Raw genomic sequence first — 19624 nt, 5'->3', positions numbered from 1 at the left:
TGTGCCCCGAGAGGGTATTTCTGCTCGGCCCCCTGCTCTCCGGACATTGCCTGGGTGCCTCTGAAAGTCCCACTCAGTGCTGGGTGCTCAGATGCCCACCTGCCAATGTAGCAAGCCCTGGGCTGGGACTCCTGGGACTGGGTTCTAGTCCCTGCGTTACCGCTGCCCTGCTGTGTGACCCTGGGCAAATCGTGTCCCTGCTCTGTGCCTCAGTTTCCCCTTTGTCTGTCTTGTCTATTTAGTGTGTGAGCTCAGGGGGGCAGGCGCTGTCTTTCCCTCTGTGTGCGTCACAGGGCCTGGATCTCAGCCAGGCTCCCAGTGGCTGGTGGCACCAGTCTGAGCTTTGGAAAATGGTGACCCTGCTAGTTTATTTTTAAACTCTCCACCTCGTGTGCTGTCAGGTCCAGGAAGGGAAGGAAAAATACGCAGTTTCAGTGTTCTGGGGCGGGGGACTGCAAATCACTCTGCAGCCTTAGTGAACATCCCTCTTTTGATACAGTCACAGTAAAAACGAAACCAGAGGTTCTGCCATTTCCTCATTTGCAGACTCATGTGACAAGCCTAGCAAAGCAAACCCAAGTCTCTCCTCGCAGGCAGAGCAGGACGGGCATTAGGGCACAATAGAATTAGGGGAATTCTTGCTGCTTGCTGATCACTTCAGGACTCCTGCCTAGAACTCTCCACCGGGCGAACCCCCATCAGGTATGTTTGGCTTTTACTTTTCCCCTTGTGCTTTAAATCTTGTCGTGTTTGAAACGTGCTTGAGGAAGTAAAACCAAAAAATGGCGTTTTGCTTGTAAAGAGTTTGCATCCCTTCTACCTAGTTTAATATAGCCTCTCTGTCTCCCTAGCCTCATTCATCTCCCTGACTAGGCTGCAGTGTTCCAAGGGACCTAGGGGAGTTAGGTGAAAGTCAATGGGATTCGGGTGCTTATTTCCCTTGAACATCGCTTGGGTTCCTTTGAAAATCCAAGTCCTCTTCACCTAAATCTCTCTGGGCCAAATCCTCAGCTAGTGTAAACCAGCTTTGCTCCAGGGACTACAATGGAGTGACACCTGTTTACACGTGGTAGGGATCAACCTCATTGACCTTAGTGAAGCTACCTGAGCTCCCATCTGAGCAGGGAATATCTCTGGCTTTCCAGTTCTATCCCTCACCTTATCGCCTCACACCAGGCTGTGATGCCCTTGTCCAGGCCCATGATCCAGTCCAGGCATTGTAGAAGTAGCCAGGTGATATTAGCCATGGACCCAGCTTGGCTTTCAAGTCTGTGGTCCTTTGGAGTTCCAGGAAAGACCCTGCCCCCCTCATCCCTAAAAGGTACAAGACACGGAATGGCTGAGTGTGGGCACCCCTGCAGGATCAGGGTTTGCTCGACACTTTGCTCATGACAGAGAGAAGGGAGAAATCTCAGCAAGCCAGCGTCTGATCTTTTGCACCATCACTGAGAGGCGGAAATTGACACATTGACTCAACCATGCAGATTTTATCTTTCACCAGCGCGCTCTCGTTTTCCCCTCGCTGAGCAGAATGAAGCTGTTGGCTTGGATCCTGGCCTCTCTTGCGGTTGCTACTGCACATCTACACACAGACCCGACGCTCGATAACCACTGGGAGCTCTGGAAGAAAGTCCACGGCAAGCAATACAACCACAAGGTGGTATCTGGGTAGCTGTGGGTTTAAGGTGTGTGGGCGGGGGAGGATTTCCATGGCCATTCCCCCTCAGGTGAGCTGGGATCCAGCATGGTATCCCCATGCCAGCTCTCCCTGAGAATACTGCCTCTCCCCTCCATCTTGCCTAAACCATCCCAGGAGGTAGCTTGTTTTTCAAAGTGTGTTCTAATTTAGGATCTATTAGAGCCCGGTGAGATTTCTCACACCACTCATTCCTTTGGGCTGAAAAATGAAGATTCAGATTGATGGAAACAATTGGGGAATTTGGCTCAATTTTAGCAAATTGCTTTGGTTGAATAAAAAAAGAGATGGAAAATTGGAAATGCCTCATTTCAATGTGCAAAAAATCATAATTTTTACTCTTATTTTTGGAAAACTGTTTCCTGTTGGAGTTTCCCCCACTTCTATTTAAAAACAAAAGCTTTGAAAAGCCCCAAATGAAACAAAACATTTGATTCAAATTTTAAAATGGGTAACTGATTTTTAATACATTTCCTAGGTTTGGCCACCAAACTGACAAATCAGTTGTTTGCATAGCTGTGGGCTGCATTGTGCATGTTTGATTCTGGATATTGTGTTGCAACCTAATTGTATGTGCCGCTCCTTAATTACTCGGGCTTAGTTGAAGGTCCCAACTTGGGGCCACAGCACTTGCCTATTAAATTATAAAGTGTTATCACCAATGTGCACTCCAATCTTTTCCACCAAGGTGTGGATTTTGTTCCTATCCAAGTGTGGAATAATTGTATGTGCACCAAGGTACGTGCAAATGAGCACCACAAGTAGAATAAAAACCTAGCGGGGGGTGCTTTTGTTAATCAGCTGGGGAGCATTTGAATCTCTCCTGAGCATCACGCTCTTGGCTCTGCCATTTCTGGAGGTGAAGAGCTAGGCCAGGTAACCTAGCTAGGCTAGGTTAGCTCCTTTGGAGTTACATTTGCCTTGCTATAACTCCCACTGTTGGTTTCACTGGATACAGTGGGATTCTTCTCTTCTTCTCCTAACCTGTTGTATACTGTTGCTGTGCCTCACTCCAGAGCTGGCTGCATTTTAGGGTGGGGAAGAACTCAGTCCTGCCCTGGATTTCCTAGGCAGTTTTGCTTGAGTCAATGTTGCTTTGATTCCAGAAAGAGGACGTGGAACGGCGTTTGATCTGGGAAAAGAACCTCAAGCTTGTTATGCTACATAACCTGGAGTACTCCCTGGGGCTGCATTCCTATGACCTGGGCATGAACCACCTGGCAGACATGGTAAGTTTAAAAAATATCACTACAGACCAATGGACTGAGCACCTGGGAATTATCTGCATTTCCCTGAGGCTGACTAAAGAATGTAAAGGAACAAGGGGCAGATTAAGTTTAAGATTAAGCAGTGAATGAAATATCTGCAGAGGTAGCCCCACAACACAAACCACGACACCCCTGGGCCTCCTCCAGCTGCCACCTGTCCCGGCCCTGCTCCCTAGAGCGGCGCAAATCTTCGTTCTACTTGCCTGGGTCAGGGGTGCGTGTGGGAAATCTGCCACCAGGAAGGTCAGTCCTGCAGGTATTCGGATGCTTGCCAGCCACTTGCTGGTGTGATTGCCGTGTTTCTGTGTTAAGTGGCCCCTCCAACCAGCATGACCCTGCGTGTACAGGGCAGTGTGGGAATCCCATTTCCGCTTCTCTACCTCTTCCGCGCCACCCTCCCTTATCCCCATGTGAGGAATGTAGAGAGTGGAGTAACCCACAGCCTGGGCTGCTAGGCCCTTGCTGGTTATGGAAGTAGCTCCTTTCAGTGAAATTGCAGGGCTTGTTCTGTGAATTCCATCAGCACTCTGGAATCAGGCCGGAAAGTCATGGGTGGCTTTAAAATCCTGGGATTTGATAAACAGGCTACGTCTACACTGGCGGCTTCTTGTGCAAGAACAGCTATTCTTGCACAAAAAATTGCCGGGTGTCTACACTGCACGCGCGTTCTTGCACAAGTAAATTTACAGTCTAGCGTTGGAAAACAGGGCTTCTTCCGGAAGAGTTATTCCTCTCCCTACGAGGAATAAGCCCTGTTGTGCAAGAGCTCTTGCGCAAGAGGGCAGTGTAGACAGGCAACATGAATTTCTTGCACAAGAAACCCCTATGGCTAAAATGGCCATCAGAGTTTTCTTGTGTGAGACAACGTCCACACTGCCATAGACGCTCTTGCGCAAAAGCACGTCTCTTGTGCAAAAGCACATGCCAGTGTAGACACGCTTTTGTGGAAGACTTTTTGCGCAAGAACTTTTCCGCAAAACAGTTCTTGCGCAAGAAGCTGCCAGTGTAGATGTAGCCTCGATGTTTGGGGGCTCTTTTTATTTGCCTCTGGATTTTGCACCTTTAAGGGGTTTTTTTCCTGAAGCTCCCCACAGCCATACAAGAGAAGGAAACTTGAAAAAAAAAAAAAGCAGAAATTCTCGTTAGTCTTAAGATCCCTTCCCGTATGCATTGTTGTTTCAAGAGGCTTGGCAGTGCTGAGGCTCCTGGGTAGAGCCATGTGAAGAAGCGATTTTTTTGGTTTGGTGCCTGAAAAAATCCATCAATCCACCAAAAATAGTTTCAGGTGGATCTGAAATGGCAATGGTGAAATGCAAAAGACGAAAACAATTCATGTAGGCTCGGACAACACATTTCTTTCTGTTTTCTAGGTTATTTTGCCTTTCAAAAAAGAAAGAAAATGAAAGTAAAGTTTGGAAGAAAAAGTTATTTTGAATCAAAACATTTTGACTAGTTTTGAAAAAAAAAATGCTGCTGAAAAATCTGGCCAATTCGAGGTGAATACACACAATCTTTCAATCAGCCCAAATATGCATTTTTCAGCCAAAAAATATTTTTTTTTGTTTTAAAGTCTTCCTGCAGCACTAGTCCTTGTGTGTATTCCCTGCCATGTTCTGTGGTGTGAGGGTAGTACATGAAAGAATAATCAAATCCAGAGTTCCCGGGCTACTGTGTCAGCTAGATTGACCCCAGCATTCAGATGCGCAGTTGCTCGTTAGGGTTGGCAGGTGTTCAGAAAATACCGGACATGTAAAACAAAAGGCCGGCGGGGACTTACTTCCTGTGCCGCATCTGGCAGGGGCGGGGAGCGTGTGGAGCGTGGGGATTTAAAGGCACAATGACTTTTTTTTTCTCAACCAATTTTTTTCCTGCCATGTTCAGGATTTTTTGTGCAAGTATCTGGCAGCCCTATTGCTTATATTTTTCTCTGCATAAAGGAAACCACCATATCCGTAAATAAGGGTTGAACCTGAATTTTGTATCTGAGTTTCCCCAATGTTGGGGGCGAGTCTGTAGAATGGCGGGGGCATCAGTCTGACAGGGTGTGTCTCTGTGTTCTTTTAACTAGACCAGCGAGGAAGTGGCTGCTTTGTTAACTGGAGTGAAAATTCCCCACCGACCTGACCGGAATTCTGTCTACAGGCCACGCCCTGGTGGCAATGTGCCTGACTCCATGGACTGGAGGGAGAAAGGATGTGTTACTAATGTCAAAAATCAGGTGAGAGGCTCACCCTGGTCCTAACTGACATGGGTGCCCATTGGCTGCTGCTGAGCGCATCTGTCTGGCTTTTACAGGGGGCCTGTGGCGCTTGCTGGGCGTTTAGTGCTATCGGAGCCCTAGAAGCCCAGGTGAAACTGAAAACTGGAAACCTGGTGTCTCTCAGTGCGCAGAACCTAGTCGACTGCTCCATGATGTACGGGAACCATGGCTGCAGCGGCGGATATATGACCGAAGCTTTCCAGTACATCATTGATAATGATGGCATTGATTCGGACGCTTCCTATCCATACATGGCTCAGGTAGGTGTCTACGTTTACGACAGACACATAGGCAGGGCTGTCCCTACTGACATGCCAAGCATGCAGCTGCGTAAGGCACCACCAAATTTGGGGCAACAAATTGCCACACATTTCATGGTGCCCTTTGCAGCTGAGTGCTGTGTATGGGCTCCAGTAGGCCCCGTTCCCATCCCCTGGCCGAGGCACCCCCTCTCCTGGTGAGGTACAACCATAGGCTGGAGGACTCAGGAGAAGCAGTGGATGGCTGTGCAGCCATCAGCTGGAGAGAAGCAGCCGTTTCCCTTTCAAAGTGCTGCTTCTCTCCTCTGCCCCTGAGCCCTCCCTGTGGACGTGCAGCTTAGCAGGGTCTTAGGCCAGTCTTACCCAGGCTGGGATCCAGCTTCTGGCCTCTCAGGGGAAAGAGAGGAGCAGGGGACTGGGCCTATGGCAAAAACTGGACCTAACTTTGGCAAATATTTTTGGCTCATCGATACCCAGAAACTTTCCCCTTCCCTCAAAATGTCAAAAGGACCCATTTTGACAGTTCTTTCTGAAATTAAATATCAATTCAACATGTTTCACTCGACCCAAATGAATTTTTTCCCATTTTTTGTTTCAGCAAAAAACCTTTAAAAAATTCAATTTTGTTTTGAAATAAACCAACGGATTTGAAAAAAAGTTCTGTAGTTTTCTTTTGTTTTTTCTAGATAAGTCCCTGAACTGAAAAATCAGTTAGTCACTCAGCTCTAATCTTGATGCTCAAAGGCAGGAAGAATGCCCCAGAGCAAGGCTGGGCAATAAGCAAGAGGCAGTTTGCCAGGATTAGCCCCTAGTGGATCGCTGGTGTTTTATTTACCTGTGCATCAGCAGGTACATCCACTTGCCTCTTCCATTGGCCACAAATTGCCATTCCCAGCCAATGGGAGCTGCAGGAAGTGGTACAGACCAGGACACTGCTTCCTGCAGCTCCCATTGGCTGGGGACAATGGGAGCTGCAATTGACTGTACCTGCTGTCGTGCAGGTAAATATAGCGCTGGCAATCCGCCAGGTGCTAACGTTGACAAACTGTGTCTGGCCCGCAGGCCACTTGTTGCCCTACCCTAGAGGGTGCCACAGCGGTGTAAGAAATGTGAGGGATCCAGACCACCTAGGGGAATAGAGGGGAGATGAAAACAAATGTTGCGAGTGAGTTAAATGTCCAGGCCAGAGATCAAAATGTCCTTGGTTCACCTGCTATTTGCTGCTGCCAGAATGGAACATGTCACTATAACGCTACCACACGAGCTGCCACCTGTTCCAAGTTCGTTGAGCTCCCCTATGCCGATGAAGCAGCCCTGAAGGATGCCATCGCCAATATCGGACCGGTCTCTGTCGCCATAGATGCGAAACAGCCTACATTCTTCCTGTACAGAACAGGTATGTTCCCTAACCCAGAATGCCTCGCGCCTGGAGCTGTCAGTACCTCGTTTGAAGCAGCAATGCCTCCATTTCCTGCGGACTGTCTCTTTGACGCACACCCTGTGCTCTTCCCACAGAGACGTGGCTTCTGTTTTCTTGTTTTTTCCTGTAATCTTTTGGCCCTTCAGTGCATTCCAGCATTTATACATAGCCGCAGGCGGCTGAAAGCGTATGTTTTTCTTTTTGTGAGTGACACCATCATGTAACCCCTTGGCTCATAGTCACTGACTTCATTTTCCCCAAGGATGCCCCACTCCCACTCCGCCCTGTGAACCTGACCTGTCCCTCCCCCACCCTCGCCACTGCTTCCTCTGAGGTCCTCCCCATGCTCCACCTCTTCCCAACTTCCCACTCTGCCTCTCCTCTAAAGCCCTGCCCTTGCACTGCCTCTTTCCACCCCTGCTCCGACCTAGAGGCCACCACCCCGCTCGCTGCTCTCTGACCTCCCCAAAGAACCTCCCTCAGCCATCAAATGGCTGATTGATGGTGCTGCCCATCAGCCATGGCTGATGAGTGCTATGGAACCCCCTTTTTTATCATGGGTGCTCCAGCCCCAGAGCACTCATGGAATCGGCACCTGTGCCATGGTTCAATATGTGTTACATGACCCCTTGTAGCAGCTGGTAAGAGGATAAATGCCTACTACTGCTAGAAGCTAATGTCTCTTGGCTTTTGCATAAGATATGTCTACATTGCATGCCGCTGGGGACAGCATCTAGGGTCAGTGTAGCTACCCATTCCAGTGGAAAGCAGGCACGGCAGTAGAAGGCTCAGGCAGAGTGGAGGCAGTGGGAGCTGTCGGAGTATTTCCCCACTAACTCTCACTGCTGGCTTCTTTCTCTATGGCAGAAAAAGGCTGCAGCATCTGGGAGGTAGCGTAGCAGCATATGACACTGCTAAAACTAGCAGTGTGGGCAGTGGGAGGCCCTGCTTGGACATGTAGGGCATGTACCATAATGGCCTGGGTGTATCTTCACTGCCATATGCCATTTCCATTTTCTGTTTATACCTTTTTGTGTGGGGGTAGTGTATCTAGTCTACATGCTGCCATAAGGAGTGTGCAGTATGGATATACTCTGATACTGGAAATTCTCCAGGACAGGAGCTATTGCTTTGTTCTGCATTTACCTCTCTGCTGGCTGCCCTGGGCACCTGAAACTGCATGACTGCTCATGTGGCTTCCCCTTGGTTCCCTCATTTTTCTTCAGGGAAGCAAAGAAATCTGTGGGGGACATAAATTCTGCACATGCACAGTGGCACTGAATTCCCCCAGGAGTACAGTGTGGACTCTTCACTCATGTTAATGTATTGCCAGTGCACCTGGGGCTATGTCTAGACGACAGAGGGATGAAAATCAAGCACATCGAAATTGCTAATGAATCAGGGATTTAAATATCCCATGCTTCATTAGTATAAACATGGCCACCGCTTTTTTTTCAAAATGGAGCTTTCTTTTTTTTTTTTTTTTTAAAGGCAGTCTAGACACGGATCTGTGGAAAATAAACCCTTTTTCGACAGATCCTGTATTCCTCAAATAATGAGGTTTACAGGATCTGTCAAAAAAGGGTTTATTTTCAACAGATCCGCGTCTAGACTGCCATTTTTTTGTTTTTTTTTCCGAAAAAACTCAGTTTCGAAAAAAAGCGGCAGTCATATTTATACTAATGAAGCATGGGATATTTAAATCCCTGCTTCATTAGCAATTTCGATATACCTAATCTACACCTCTCTGTCAACAGAAAGGTGTAGTCTAGACACACCCTGGGTGAGCAGCAGGGAGATGGACTTTTGGTTCTGCTAAGGCTCAGTGATAGGAAGAGACTTTTCCTACCTATGGCCCTGGTGAAAACTGAGGGTAAATTGCTTGTAGGGTAAGGAAGTAAGTAGAAGAAGGGCATCACCCAACACAGGATTTGAACCCATGACACTGAGAGTGCCAACTGAGCTAGCCAAGCTGTTATTAGGTGAGCCTGTCTTGCTGGAGCTAAAGAACCAATGTCTTCTAGTCAAGGCTGTGGCAAGTTCACCAACTATTCTGTGGCTCGGTCACCACTGGAGGGAGACTAGTCCACCAAGTGGGCATGGCTTACATTAATCTGTGATGTCTTTTGTTAGTTTTGACTGGGTTGTATTCCAGGAACAATCAGATATTTTGGCTGCAATTTTGTGCTGCACCAAACTCAGCCCAGGACAACTCTAAAATGGCCTTTCAGGCCAATTCTGGGGTTGAGACTGCTCCTGGGGTAATTTAGGCAGCCTCGGGTGTTACATATGTCATGTCAAGCTCCCAAGTACCACACTGAATTGCTATACACCCGAACCCTGGCTGGCAGGCCAGAGCTTTTGAAAGGGGGCCTCCTAAGATAGCTTCTGGCTGTCTTACTGAGTTCCTGTGCTGGTGGAATTCTGGGTTGGAGGATTTTAAGGGAACATTGTAAGGGAATCATATTAGAAGGAAGATTCCCTCCTGGTGTTTGTAGGAGATGGGATACTGCAATAGCTCAAGGGATGGGTGGAATGATGGAGCCTTTCAATGATTGTATAGGCCATAAAAACTTACCTTCCCATCGGACTGTGTGCTGGACTGAAGTTTAGGAGAGCTTGGTTCTGTTCTTAGGGCAAATCATTTACTTCTCTATGCCTCAGTTTCCCCATCTGCACCATGAAGATAATGAGACTGACCCACTTAGTGATCTATTGATAAAAAGAGTGAGCAATTATTATTACTCCCATTATAGGGGCCAGCTTAGAGGCATGTTGGTTCCATGTGTGTGCCGTTGCTCACAACAATTTTATTAAGAAGAGAGAAATCCCTGCTAGCTTCTTTTCCTCCCACATGATTGTGCATTCTTTCCTTCCAGGAGTCTATGATGATCCACGTTGCACTCAGGATGTAAATCATGGGGTCCTAGCTATTGGCTATGGCACCCTGGATGGGAAGGACTTTTGGCTGGTGAAAAACAGGTAAAGGAGAATCCATGACAGAGCTGTATTTATATCTAGAATAACAGGCTCCTGGGATGCGCATGGGGTGTGAGTAAACTGTGCAGAGCTGTGCTTGTCTGTATCTGTACTAGTGTGAATTGGACTGTACTCTGTTAAACATCTTGAAATACATGAAAAAATGGGTGGGGAGAACCCTGACTATAAATCAAGGTGTTTTATTCTCTTAATGTTTAATTCTGTGTTGTTCTCCCTTTCAACAGCTGGGGGGAATATTTTGGTGACAAAGGTTACATTCGAATGTCCAGGAACAACGGAAACCACTGCGGGATTGCCAGCTACGGTTGCTATCCACAAATATAGAGGAATGTTCCGCTTCACAAGGCACTCTTCAGATGTGGTCTCTTCAACTGCTACTCTGAGACTTGCTGTAGTCTAACTGCTCTGTTTGAGAACAATGTACGGGCTTTAAAGGCAAAATCCTGCCATCAGATCCAGGTGACGGATCTGAGACAAGTAGCTGAAATGATGAATGACCATGATTGGTCTGGTTCAGAATTTGGGCACTTTTCGCTTTCTCTCCCTGTCCCCTAGTTCTGTTTCTAATTGATTAATGTCTCTCCATTGCTTTGCACGTGAGAAGGTGCTTTTTCACACCTTGTCATTGTCATTGAAGTTGTCTCAAAATGTAATGGAGTGAAGGCTGCATCATGTGGCTAAAGTTAGTCCAAGCTGTAGGTGGAACAGTATAGCTGCCAAAGCCACCTCAGAGGTGGAGAAGCTAAGTAGATGGATCAACACATCCCTAGTCACAAGTATCCATTTTGCAAAATGCAGGATGCAAAACAGCCATTAGCAGGCTGGGAGATCAAACAAAGTGTGGGTATTCTTAAGGGAGAGGGGGATATGTTTTCCATGGCTTCACAAAATTGGGATGGCATCTGGCATCCAGAACTGACCTGAGATCACCTTGTGGCATGGAGAAAGCCAACCACAGAACCAAGTGCTGCTGTTTTTATAAAATGTGACCTACAGAGCAAGGTCTGCTTTTTCCACCTGCAGCCTTTGGACAAAGGACACAGTGATGAAAGGCCTGATTCCCTCTTCCACTGCACAGCCATTGACACCTGTGCAAAGCAGCGGGACAATGATGCTGAATCAGAACAGAAGTACCTTTCACCTCAGATATAAATGACCGCACACAAGGCACATAGTGGAGAACCAGCCCCAAAGGCTATAAGTCTAGCTGCAGGTATGGGGCTAGTGATTGACCGAGCAAGTATTCTGGGAAAGGGTGAACCTAGCATCCCCATCCCCAGCTACAGACAAGTTCTGAAAGGCAGTCGCAGGAGCGCTAGGACTCGCATACGCTGCCCTGCTCCACAGGCCAGCAGCGAAGATGGTCTGAGGGTCCAGATCTAATCTCATCTGTAAACAATGCATGCAGTAGACATTGCACATCCTCTCCCAAAAGGAAAAAAATAAATTCAACTGTCTGAAAAGTTTAGGCTCAGTCTGTTCAGCGGGGCCAGGTCTGGGATACTTAGCGAGTGACAGAAATGCAAAGCCACACTGACTGCAGATGAAAGAAACACTCAGGCCCCGATGCTGCAAAATCTCACCCATAAGGGTAGTGCTCAGAGTCTCTGCAAAGCCAAGAGGGCTCCATATGGACGCAGGGCTCCAATTAACCTGGTTACAAGGTCATGGCCTTAGTTAATCAAAGGGAAGCTGGCAAAAATGAGAGCTCTCTCTGTATGTTACAGGGCCAGGTAGAAAAATAATCAGTGGTGGGATAGGAGGGAAAAATCAAATCTTTATGACAATGTAACCATTTGGGGAGCTTGACTCCAGTTATTTCATTATCTTTGTGGCTGGTTTTAGCAAAATTTGATGTGTCAGTTGCAAAAAAGAAACCCCAACAACCCTCCCCGGCCCACACAAAAACACACGCACCAGTGGATGAACGTAGAACAATTGAGCAACATGGTGACATTTCTTGAGATGTGCAGCCAGCACCAAAGAACGCTGAGGATTTCACCCCCACACATATGTAGCCCTTTATAGCATGGACCCAGCCTCATTCTAGGCCTGACTCCCTGTTTGTGCAATGGCCTTTTTACCCTGGTACAGCAGTGTACAGGGACCCCAGTGCAAATGAGGATCAGTCTGTCACTTGGAAGCCCTGGGTGAATACCTGTCCAGCTGGAGTAGGCCACCTAGCATGTGGCTCTAATATGGGCAACCCCTTCTCTTTCCTTGAGGGTGCTGTGGCCACAGCATGGGCAAAATTGGGGGAGACTGAGACTAGGATAGCAAGCCTGAGAGAGTTATGGCTCTATCAACATCCTTTCTGACCAGAGGCGCAATGGGAGGAGCAAGGGCTACAGACCCATGCAGAGCAGACAGGTGTTTACAATCCCACCTGTCGGAGGTTTTTGGCACCAGGTTCCATGGCTCGGGGAAATGGATTGCCCTGTTGCTTTGGCAGGTGAGGAACTTTCCTTGTTGCTGCACATGTCCTTTTCCTTTGTCAATCAGCAGGTGTTCTTGACACTTGAAAACCAGAAGTGTCATTTATTGGGGGAAATGATAAGCTAACAACAGTGGCTTTAAATATGTTGCACACACACCTGGTGCTTAACAGACAGACTAAATGCCAGATCCTTGTCCTGGTAGCTTGATTTCCACGGCTTCCATCCTCAGTTCTCTATTGCCACTACCATTGCACAGATGTAAAATGGGGAATAACTGGTCAGATGGTAGTACTGCTGAAAAGGATCTGGGGTTATAGTGCATCACAAATTGAATGAGTGATCATGCTGCCAAAAAGGCTAATATCCTTCAGGGGGGAATTACCCAGGAGCATTGTGTGTAAGACATGGGAGGTAACGCCCCCTCTCTATTTGCACTGGTGAGGCCTCATGATTCTGGGATGCATTAACAGGGGTGTTGTGAGCAAGACATGAGTAGTCATTCTTCCACTTTACTCTGTGCTGATTTGGCCTCAGTTGGAGTATTGTGTCTAGTTCGGGGCACCACATTTCAAAAAAGATGTGGAGAAACTGGAGAGGGTCCAGAGAAGAGCAACACAAATAATTAAAAGCGACAAGGAGTCCTGTAGCACCTTATAAACTAACAGATGTATTGGAGCATAAGCTTTCGTGGGCAAAGACCCACTTCACCAGATGCATGTATCTGATGAAGTGGGTCTTTGCCCACAAAAGCTTATGCTCCAATACATCTATTAGTCTATAAGGTGCTACAGGACTCCTTGTTGCTTTTGGAGATCCAGACTAACATGGCTACCCCTCTGATACTTGACACAAATAATTAAAGGTCTAGAAAACATGGCCTATGAGGAAAGACTGAAAGAACTGGGTTTGTTTAGTCTGGAAAAGAGAAGATGAAAGGGGACATGATAGCAGTTTTCAAGTACCTAAATGGGTGTTACAAGAAGGAGGGAGAAAAATTGTTCTCCTTGGCCTCTTTTGGTAGGACAAGAAGCAGTGGGCTTAAATTGCAGCAAGAGAAGTTTAGTTTGGACATTAGAAAAACTTCCTAAATGTCAGGGTGGTTAAACATTGGAATAACTTGTCTAGAGAGGTTGTAGAATTTCTATCATTGGAAATATTTAAGAGCAAGTTAGATAGACATCTTTCAGGAATGATCTTGATGGATCTTGGTCCTGCTGAGAGGCCAGGGAACTGGACTTCATGACCTCTCGAGGTCCCTTCCAGTTCTAGTATTCTATGATTCTATGTCTCCTGAGGGATGGACAACACATAATGGGATTAATCTTCAGCAAGGGAGATTTAGGTTGGAGATGAGGACAACCTTTCTCACATTAAGGATGGTTTAGTACTGGAACAGGTAACCAAGGGCATGTCTACACTGGGGAGTTATTTCAAAATAACTCCCCTTATTTTGAAATAAGATGAGCATCCTCACTACCAAGCCTGTTATTTCAAAATAATGGACTTATTTCAAAATAATATCTCCTGCTTGTGAAGAGAAATAAGCTTATTTCGAAATAGTTATTTTGGGAGTTATTATTTTGAAATAACCTTGTAGTGTAGACATAGTCCAAGGGAGGTTGTGGAATCCCCATCACTGAAGGTCTTTTAAGAACAGGTTGGATGCTCATCTTTCAGGGATGGTCTAGGGTTACTTGGTCCTGCCTCAGTGTGAGGGAGCTGGACTAAACAATCTCTCCAGATCCCTTCCAGCCTGACATTTCTCTGATTTTACGACTGTGCAGTCATAGTGCAAAACAGGTGAAAAACCCTGCAGAAGCAACATGTTGGTAGCACTTCACACCCATCTTGCAATACCTGCAAAGGGTGAGGCAACAGGGAATCACGCCTACCATAGATATTTTATTTTGCTTCGTTCAGTGCTGGTCTCTGAAGAACTCCACCTGGAAGAACACCTTGGAAGCCCCAGTAGCTCTGGAAGTTCATGTAAAAATCACAAGATACTTAACAAAGTTTTATTTTCCTTAAGGCTAATTATAGGTATTTCTCCTTCCAAAGACTGGAGTGCACATTTCAGTGATCGTATACAGAGTGAGAACCATAGATCCACTGCAGCATTGCCAGCAACAAACATAAATCTCTGTACTCCAAAATGGACTCTTGAGAGCCAGAAACATGGCCTGTTAAAATAGCAGTGGCTGTGCATGCCTTTAAATAATTCGCAAGCCCTTGAGTGGGGCTCGCTGTTCTATTTAAAGGGATCCTATTCTAGACCTGCACGCAACTCTAACCTTAGGCATGTTTTAATCTAATTGCTTTTTGTAGAAATGTTGAAGACTCTCTAAGGGGGAAATTCTCTGATCTGTTTAGTGGATCTGAAACAAGCTACACAAATTAGAACTTATTGCAGCAGGCCTCACCAAGGAGGAGGATATTTTTACTTTGTTTGCTACAAGCTGCCCAGGGATGTTGTGAGGTTTAATCGCTTTCTGTCTATGCTGCTTTGCACGTGGCAAGTGTTATATAAGGGCTAAGTATCATCAGGCTAGCTCAGACGGGGCTGGAAGAAAGGCTGCTTTGGGTGGGAAACATAGGTGCTGAACTTTATTTCTCCCATGGGGGATATTCTACCCTCTCTCTGCCCTGCGGCTCCACCCCCATGCCACCCCATCCTTTCTCTACCTCTTCCTGCCCCTGGCTCCAACCCTTCCTCGAGGCCTCCACCCACTCGCTGCTCTCTATTCTCCCCCTAGCTCTCCCCCAGTTGCCAAATAGCTGATCAGCAGAGCATTCCCTAGCAGCTGATGGGTGGTGCCCTGCAACAACTCAGCAGGAGTGCCACCAAACAGCTGCAGCTGGTGGGTGCTGAACACCCACTATTTTTTCCGCAAGTGCCTGAGTACTGAAGTACTCACAGAGTTGGTGTCTGTCAAGGGGGATGGGTGACTCCCATGGCTTGAGAAGATAATAGCCCCAGCGCTTTCCCTTCCATGCCCACCAGAGCCCACCTCCACCGCATTGAGACTGCTGCTGGACCCTGCCCAGGCCCCGTCACAATGTGGCTGCTGGCCTTCCTCCCCAGGGTAGCTCCCCCAGCCTGGGATAGTGCAGTCCCAGCCCCGGAGCTCCGGAGAGCCAGTGGCTGTAGCCTGCCCTGGCCCTGGAGCCCAGCCACCTCACCAGCAAGCCCTCCATCCACTACAGCTACACCACCATCCCCAGTACTGGACAATGGCCAGTGGTCCACGGTGCTAGCAGGACAGGCAACATGGCACGGCCTCCAGCCTGGCTGTGTCAGCCTTCGGCACCACAGCAGCAGGCTGGGGAGGAGGCCTGGGATCAACATGTGTCTGCCCTGTTCAAGTGTGTAGGTTTTTTTTAACCTAAAAGCTGCAAAGCAAATGTTAGCAACCCAATGAATTGTGCACCCTCCATTTTATTGAGTAAAAGCGGAGAGAGGGAGAGTGGAAAGAAGCAGATAGAATAAGATGGAACACATCCAGATACGTTTCCAAGCAAGCCTGGATGAGAATTGCCATTTCCAGTATTGTGATCCCCAGGAAGAATTGGCTACCACTGCACTACGAGAACCTTCTTTCCACAGCTGAGGACAACATAGGAGGACAGAGCACATACCACGAGTGCAGAGTCTGAACCTAGCCAGGGTAACTCACGTGCTCTATCAAGCCAGGAATCCAGCTGGTGAAATTTCCAATGCAGAAGTTTCATTTTTATTTCTTCAGTCCTTTATCATGAGAACACAGGTCATTCCTCTGAATTTCCTAATTTGTCTAATCATTGTTTTGTGGTAACTCAGCGGGCCACAATGCTTATATGTAACCCTTTAGAAGTTGCAGGCAAATATATTCATTCTCACAAACTGCTATGTAATCTGTGTTCTGAGCATCAGGACCTATGCTGATTTATAGCAGCTGAGAAGCTCTCAGTTGTCCTTTGCTCTGTTATAGAAACTTTCGTCTGAGGACGTCAGGGTACATCTATACAGCAAAACAAAAAACAAAACCAAATCCCAAACCAAACCAAATCAAAACAGAAACCCACCATAGCTTGTTCTCTGGTCAACAGACTCAGGCTTGTAGGGCTTGTGTTGTGGGATTAAAAATAGCAAATTTGCCTTTGAGATAATTATAAAGGCTTTAAAATCAGAGACAAAAAGGCCTGCTGGTACTAACGCTAGATAAATTGGCTATGCTCTGTGCCTGTTTCCTCGCCTCCAAAATGGCGACAATGCTATTGACTCAGTTTTGAAAAGGGTTTGAAGTATTTGGACGGATGGTGCTGTATAAATACTGCACATTATCAGTATGCTGTGAATTGTGTTTTCTATTCTACTGGGTATTATGTATTATGACTGAAGCTGGTACGTCAGTGACATCATATCTACTAAGCCCTTTCTGAGTGAAGTAATTGGGGAATATTAATAATCTCTAGCTCTTACTTGTGGCTTTTCATCAGTACATCTCAAAGCACTTTGCAAAGATAAGTATGATTAACCCAGTTTTACAGTGGGGGAAACTGAGGCATAGAACAGGGAAGTGACTTGCCTATGCTCACCAAACAGGCCGCCAGCAGAAGTTCAGGGGAACCAACATGGGCCCATGGACAAGGTGTGGGGGGGCCCAGCTCCATAATCCCAGAAGGGGTAGGACATCAGGCAGAAAGGGCAGGATCAGGATAGCTATCACTCTGTGCTGCTCAGAGGAGCAGCGTGCCCCCTCTCCCAGCCCTCAGAACTGCAAGGTGGTGAGTTGAAGGACGTGGGGCTCAGGCCACCACCTCTACAGTGGCAACAGCGGCCACCAGGTGCTGCTTGAATTGCTGGGCTCCAGGGCAACTGCCCTCTTTGCTCCCCCTTGTCGGTGGCCTGCAGAAGTCAGAATAGAACTGAGGTCTCTTGACTCCTCCTTTGGCATTCTACCTCCTACAGTATCAGGTGAGTTAAGCCAAAGGGGAAGGGTGGTAGAGCAGTGATGGGAGACTGGTAAGCAAACCTCAAGTTCAGGCAGTGCGTTGGGTTGTTTTAATCATTGCTCAATCGGAAGGAAACAATATGCTTAGAAGTAATTTAAAATAATTAAAACTTAAAATGTTAATAACTATGTTCTCATCTAGTTAAATTTACCATAGTTTAGACCAAAATTACATAGAACAGGACTTTGTTCTTGCATGACAATGAAACAGTGGGGCTGACAGGAATATGTTTTGGGAAAGTTGGGGCAGATTTGAAAGGCATAAGTGCTGAATTTTCTTAATTATCCACTGGATAAGCCCTACTTTTCATGGGTTCTTATGATGCCCTGTCATCTGCAGACAGTTTGAGTCCCAAGTGTCCTTTTGGCATTATGTTATAAAGGTATGTCATGAAATAATAGTCACCCGCCAGTTTGTATGATTTCTGCACATGGTTCTGTTGCACCAAACTGCAACCCTCCGTTACAACACAACATCCCCACCCATCCATCAACACAACTGGGAAGTGAATATGTTGCTGCGTTCTGTGAAGTCAGTGAAGGCATCATCACAATGCGATTAGTTTATCCTGCAGAGCAGACAGGAACAGGTGGCAGCCCTAAATCAGTGATAAACATGGTGGAGGAGGCAGATTTGGGATAATAGTGTGTGCACCTTCACTTGCTTGTGATAGCAGAGAGTAGTGAAGAAGAGCAGAAGCTGTGATGAAGGGTACGTCTATACTGCAAGAACCAACACCCTGAACCCAATCTTAATCTGCAAGGGAGGTGGGGCTCTGAACCCGGGCAAGGTGGGAGGACGGGGCATCTCTGTGAAGGAGCAGGGCCTTGGCCAGAAGGGGAGGCGTGGGTTAGGGTTAGGGTTAGCACTTAGCGCCACACCAAACCCCGCCCCCCAGTGCCATCCAGAAAGTGCCACCCTGGGCGCCAGCAGAGACTGAAATAGTCCGGGGCTCTGGCTGCAGTAACAGCTGCAATGACCAGGAGTTCTGAGCCCTTTTGAATTGCTGGGCCTCAAGGAAGGAGCTCCCTCTGCCCTCCCGACCCTGAGTCAGTAGGGGTGTGTCTAGACTACAGGGTTATTTTTTTTCTGAAAAAGTAGTCTTTTTTTAAAAAAAACTTCACCTGCCTCTAGACTGCAGCCGTGTTCTTTCGAAAGTTAATCAAAAGAACTCAGCAGTTTTTTTGATCGTCGTAAACCTCATTTTAAGAGGAATACTGCATTTTTTCGAAAGTACTCTTTCAAAAAAAGGCACTACCGAATGCAAACTGTGCTTTTTCAAAAGAGAGTGTCTAGACTCTCTTTCGAAAAAGCAGCTCACTTTTTCGAAAAATCTGCTTGTAGTCTAAAAAGCCTCTTCCAAAAGAGGCTTGTAGTCTAGATGTAGCCTTTGCGTCACTACAGATCTTACAGTGAATCAGCTGTATTGCTACTCTGTCTTCTGTGCAGCTGTCTATGCCAGTGAGAGAGACCTATCGCACCAGCATAATTAAAATATAGTAGTGATGGCCAGGGGCGGCCCATCCATATAGGTGAAGTAGGCGGTTGCCTAGGGTGCCAAGTTAAATGGGGGGCATAATATCATTGAGGGGTTTGGAGGTGGGGGCGCCGATTGCATGGTTCACCTAGGGCGCCAGTTACTGGCAGCTAGTCTAGGGCCGCCCCGATGATAGCTATGTTGGCAGGAGTGCCAACATAATACTGTCCACACTGGTACTTTTGTCAGTGAAACTTAGGTCAGCCAGGGGTGTCACACCCCTGACCGACAAAACTTTTGCAGGCAAAAATGCTAGTACAGGCAGTCCCCGGGTTACGTACAAGATAGGGACTGTAGGTTTGTTCTTAAGTTGAATTTCTATGTAAGTCGGAACTGGTACATATTGTAGGGGAAACTCTAGCCAAACATTTCTCCAGAGCTCAGTTTTATTCTCCCACACCTCACTTCCCTCAGTCCTTTATTCTCAAGCTGAGATGTCTGCTGAGAAAAGCCGCTCCGCGTCTCCCTGGTCTGCTGGGGGGAAGCAGCTAGTGCGGGGTTGCCTCACCCCGTTTGTAAGTAGGGATCCGATGTAAGTCGGATCCATGTAACCCGGGAACTGCCTGTATAGACTGAGCCTTAATCTCCCTAGCTGCAGTTTTAGCACACTGTGTCTTGACCTGTCCTCAGAAGTTGAGAACAATCTATCACCCTCTTCTTTATAACATCCTTTAATGACCTTGACCACTGTTATCATGCCCCCACACCAGTCTTTTCTTGATTAACCAAACCCAATTTTAACTCATATGTCCT

General features: G+C 47.1%; 1 protein-coding gene across 3 annotated transcripts; it reads left to right on the top strand.

Moving 5' to 3' along the window:
- The first annotated feature begins 512 nt into the window (after positions 1–512).
- Positions 513–12913, top strand: LOC102458936 (cathepsin S). Of its 3 annotated transcripts, none has more exons than XM_075906998.1 (8): positions 513–702; positions 1502–1657; positions 2803–2925; positions 5033–5182; positions 5260–5484; positions 6715–6880; positions 9784–9886; positions 10129–12913. In XM_075906998.1, exons 2-8 carry the CDS (start codon positions 1532–1534, stop codon positions 10226–10228), a joined length of 993 nt encoding a protein of 330 aa, XP_075763113.1. In that variant the 5' UTR covers positions 513–702; positions 1502–1531; the 3' UTR covers positions 10229–12913. The 3 variants fall into 3 exon arrangements, with proteins under 3 accessions (XP_075763113.1, XP_075763112.1, XP_006110499.1); XM_075906997.1 differs by having other exon boundaries at positions 1485–1657; XM_006110437.4 differs by having other exon boundaries at positions 519–702; positions 1531–1657; positions 10129–12910.
- Positions 12914–19624: the final 6711 nt, after the last annotated feature.

This window comes from Pelodiscus sinensis, chromosome 24 (genome assembly GCF_049634645.1).
Source record: "Pelodiscus sinensis isolate JC-2024 chromosome 24, ASM4963464v1, whole genome shotgun sequence".
Classification (NCBI taxonomy): domain Eukaryota; kingdom Metazoa; phylum Chordata; order Testudines; family Trionychidae; genus Pelodiscus; species Pelodiscus sinensis.
Note: the sequence above shows the minus strand (reverse complement) of the source record. Positions and strands in the feature narration are given on the sequence as shown.

Bases quoted from the DNA above. Each gene is read 5' to 3' on its own strand.
- LOC102458936 (XM_075906998.1), top strand. From the start codon at position 1,532: ATGAAGCTGTTGGCTTGGATCCTGGCCTCTCTTGCGGTTGCTACTGCA. The intron at 6,881-9,783 runs GTATGTTCCCTA...CTTTCCTTCCAG, and splicing joins ATTCTTCCTGTACAGAACAG to GAGTCTATGATGATCCACGT. The intron at 9,887-10,128 runs GTAAAGGAGAAT...CCCTTTCAACAG, and splicing joins TTTTGGCTGGTGAAAAACAG to CTGGGGGGAATATTTTGGTG.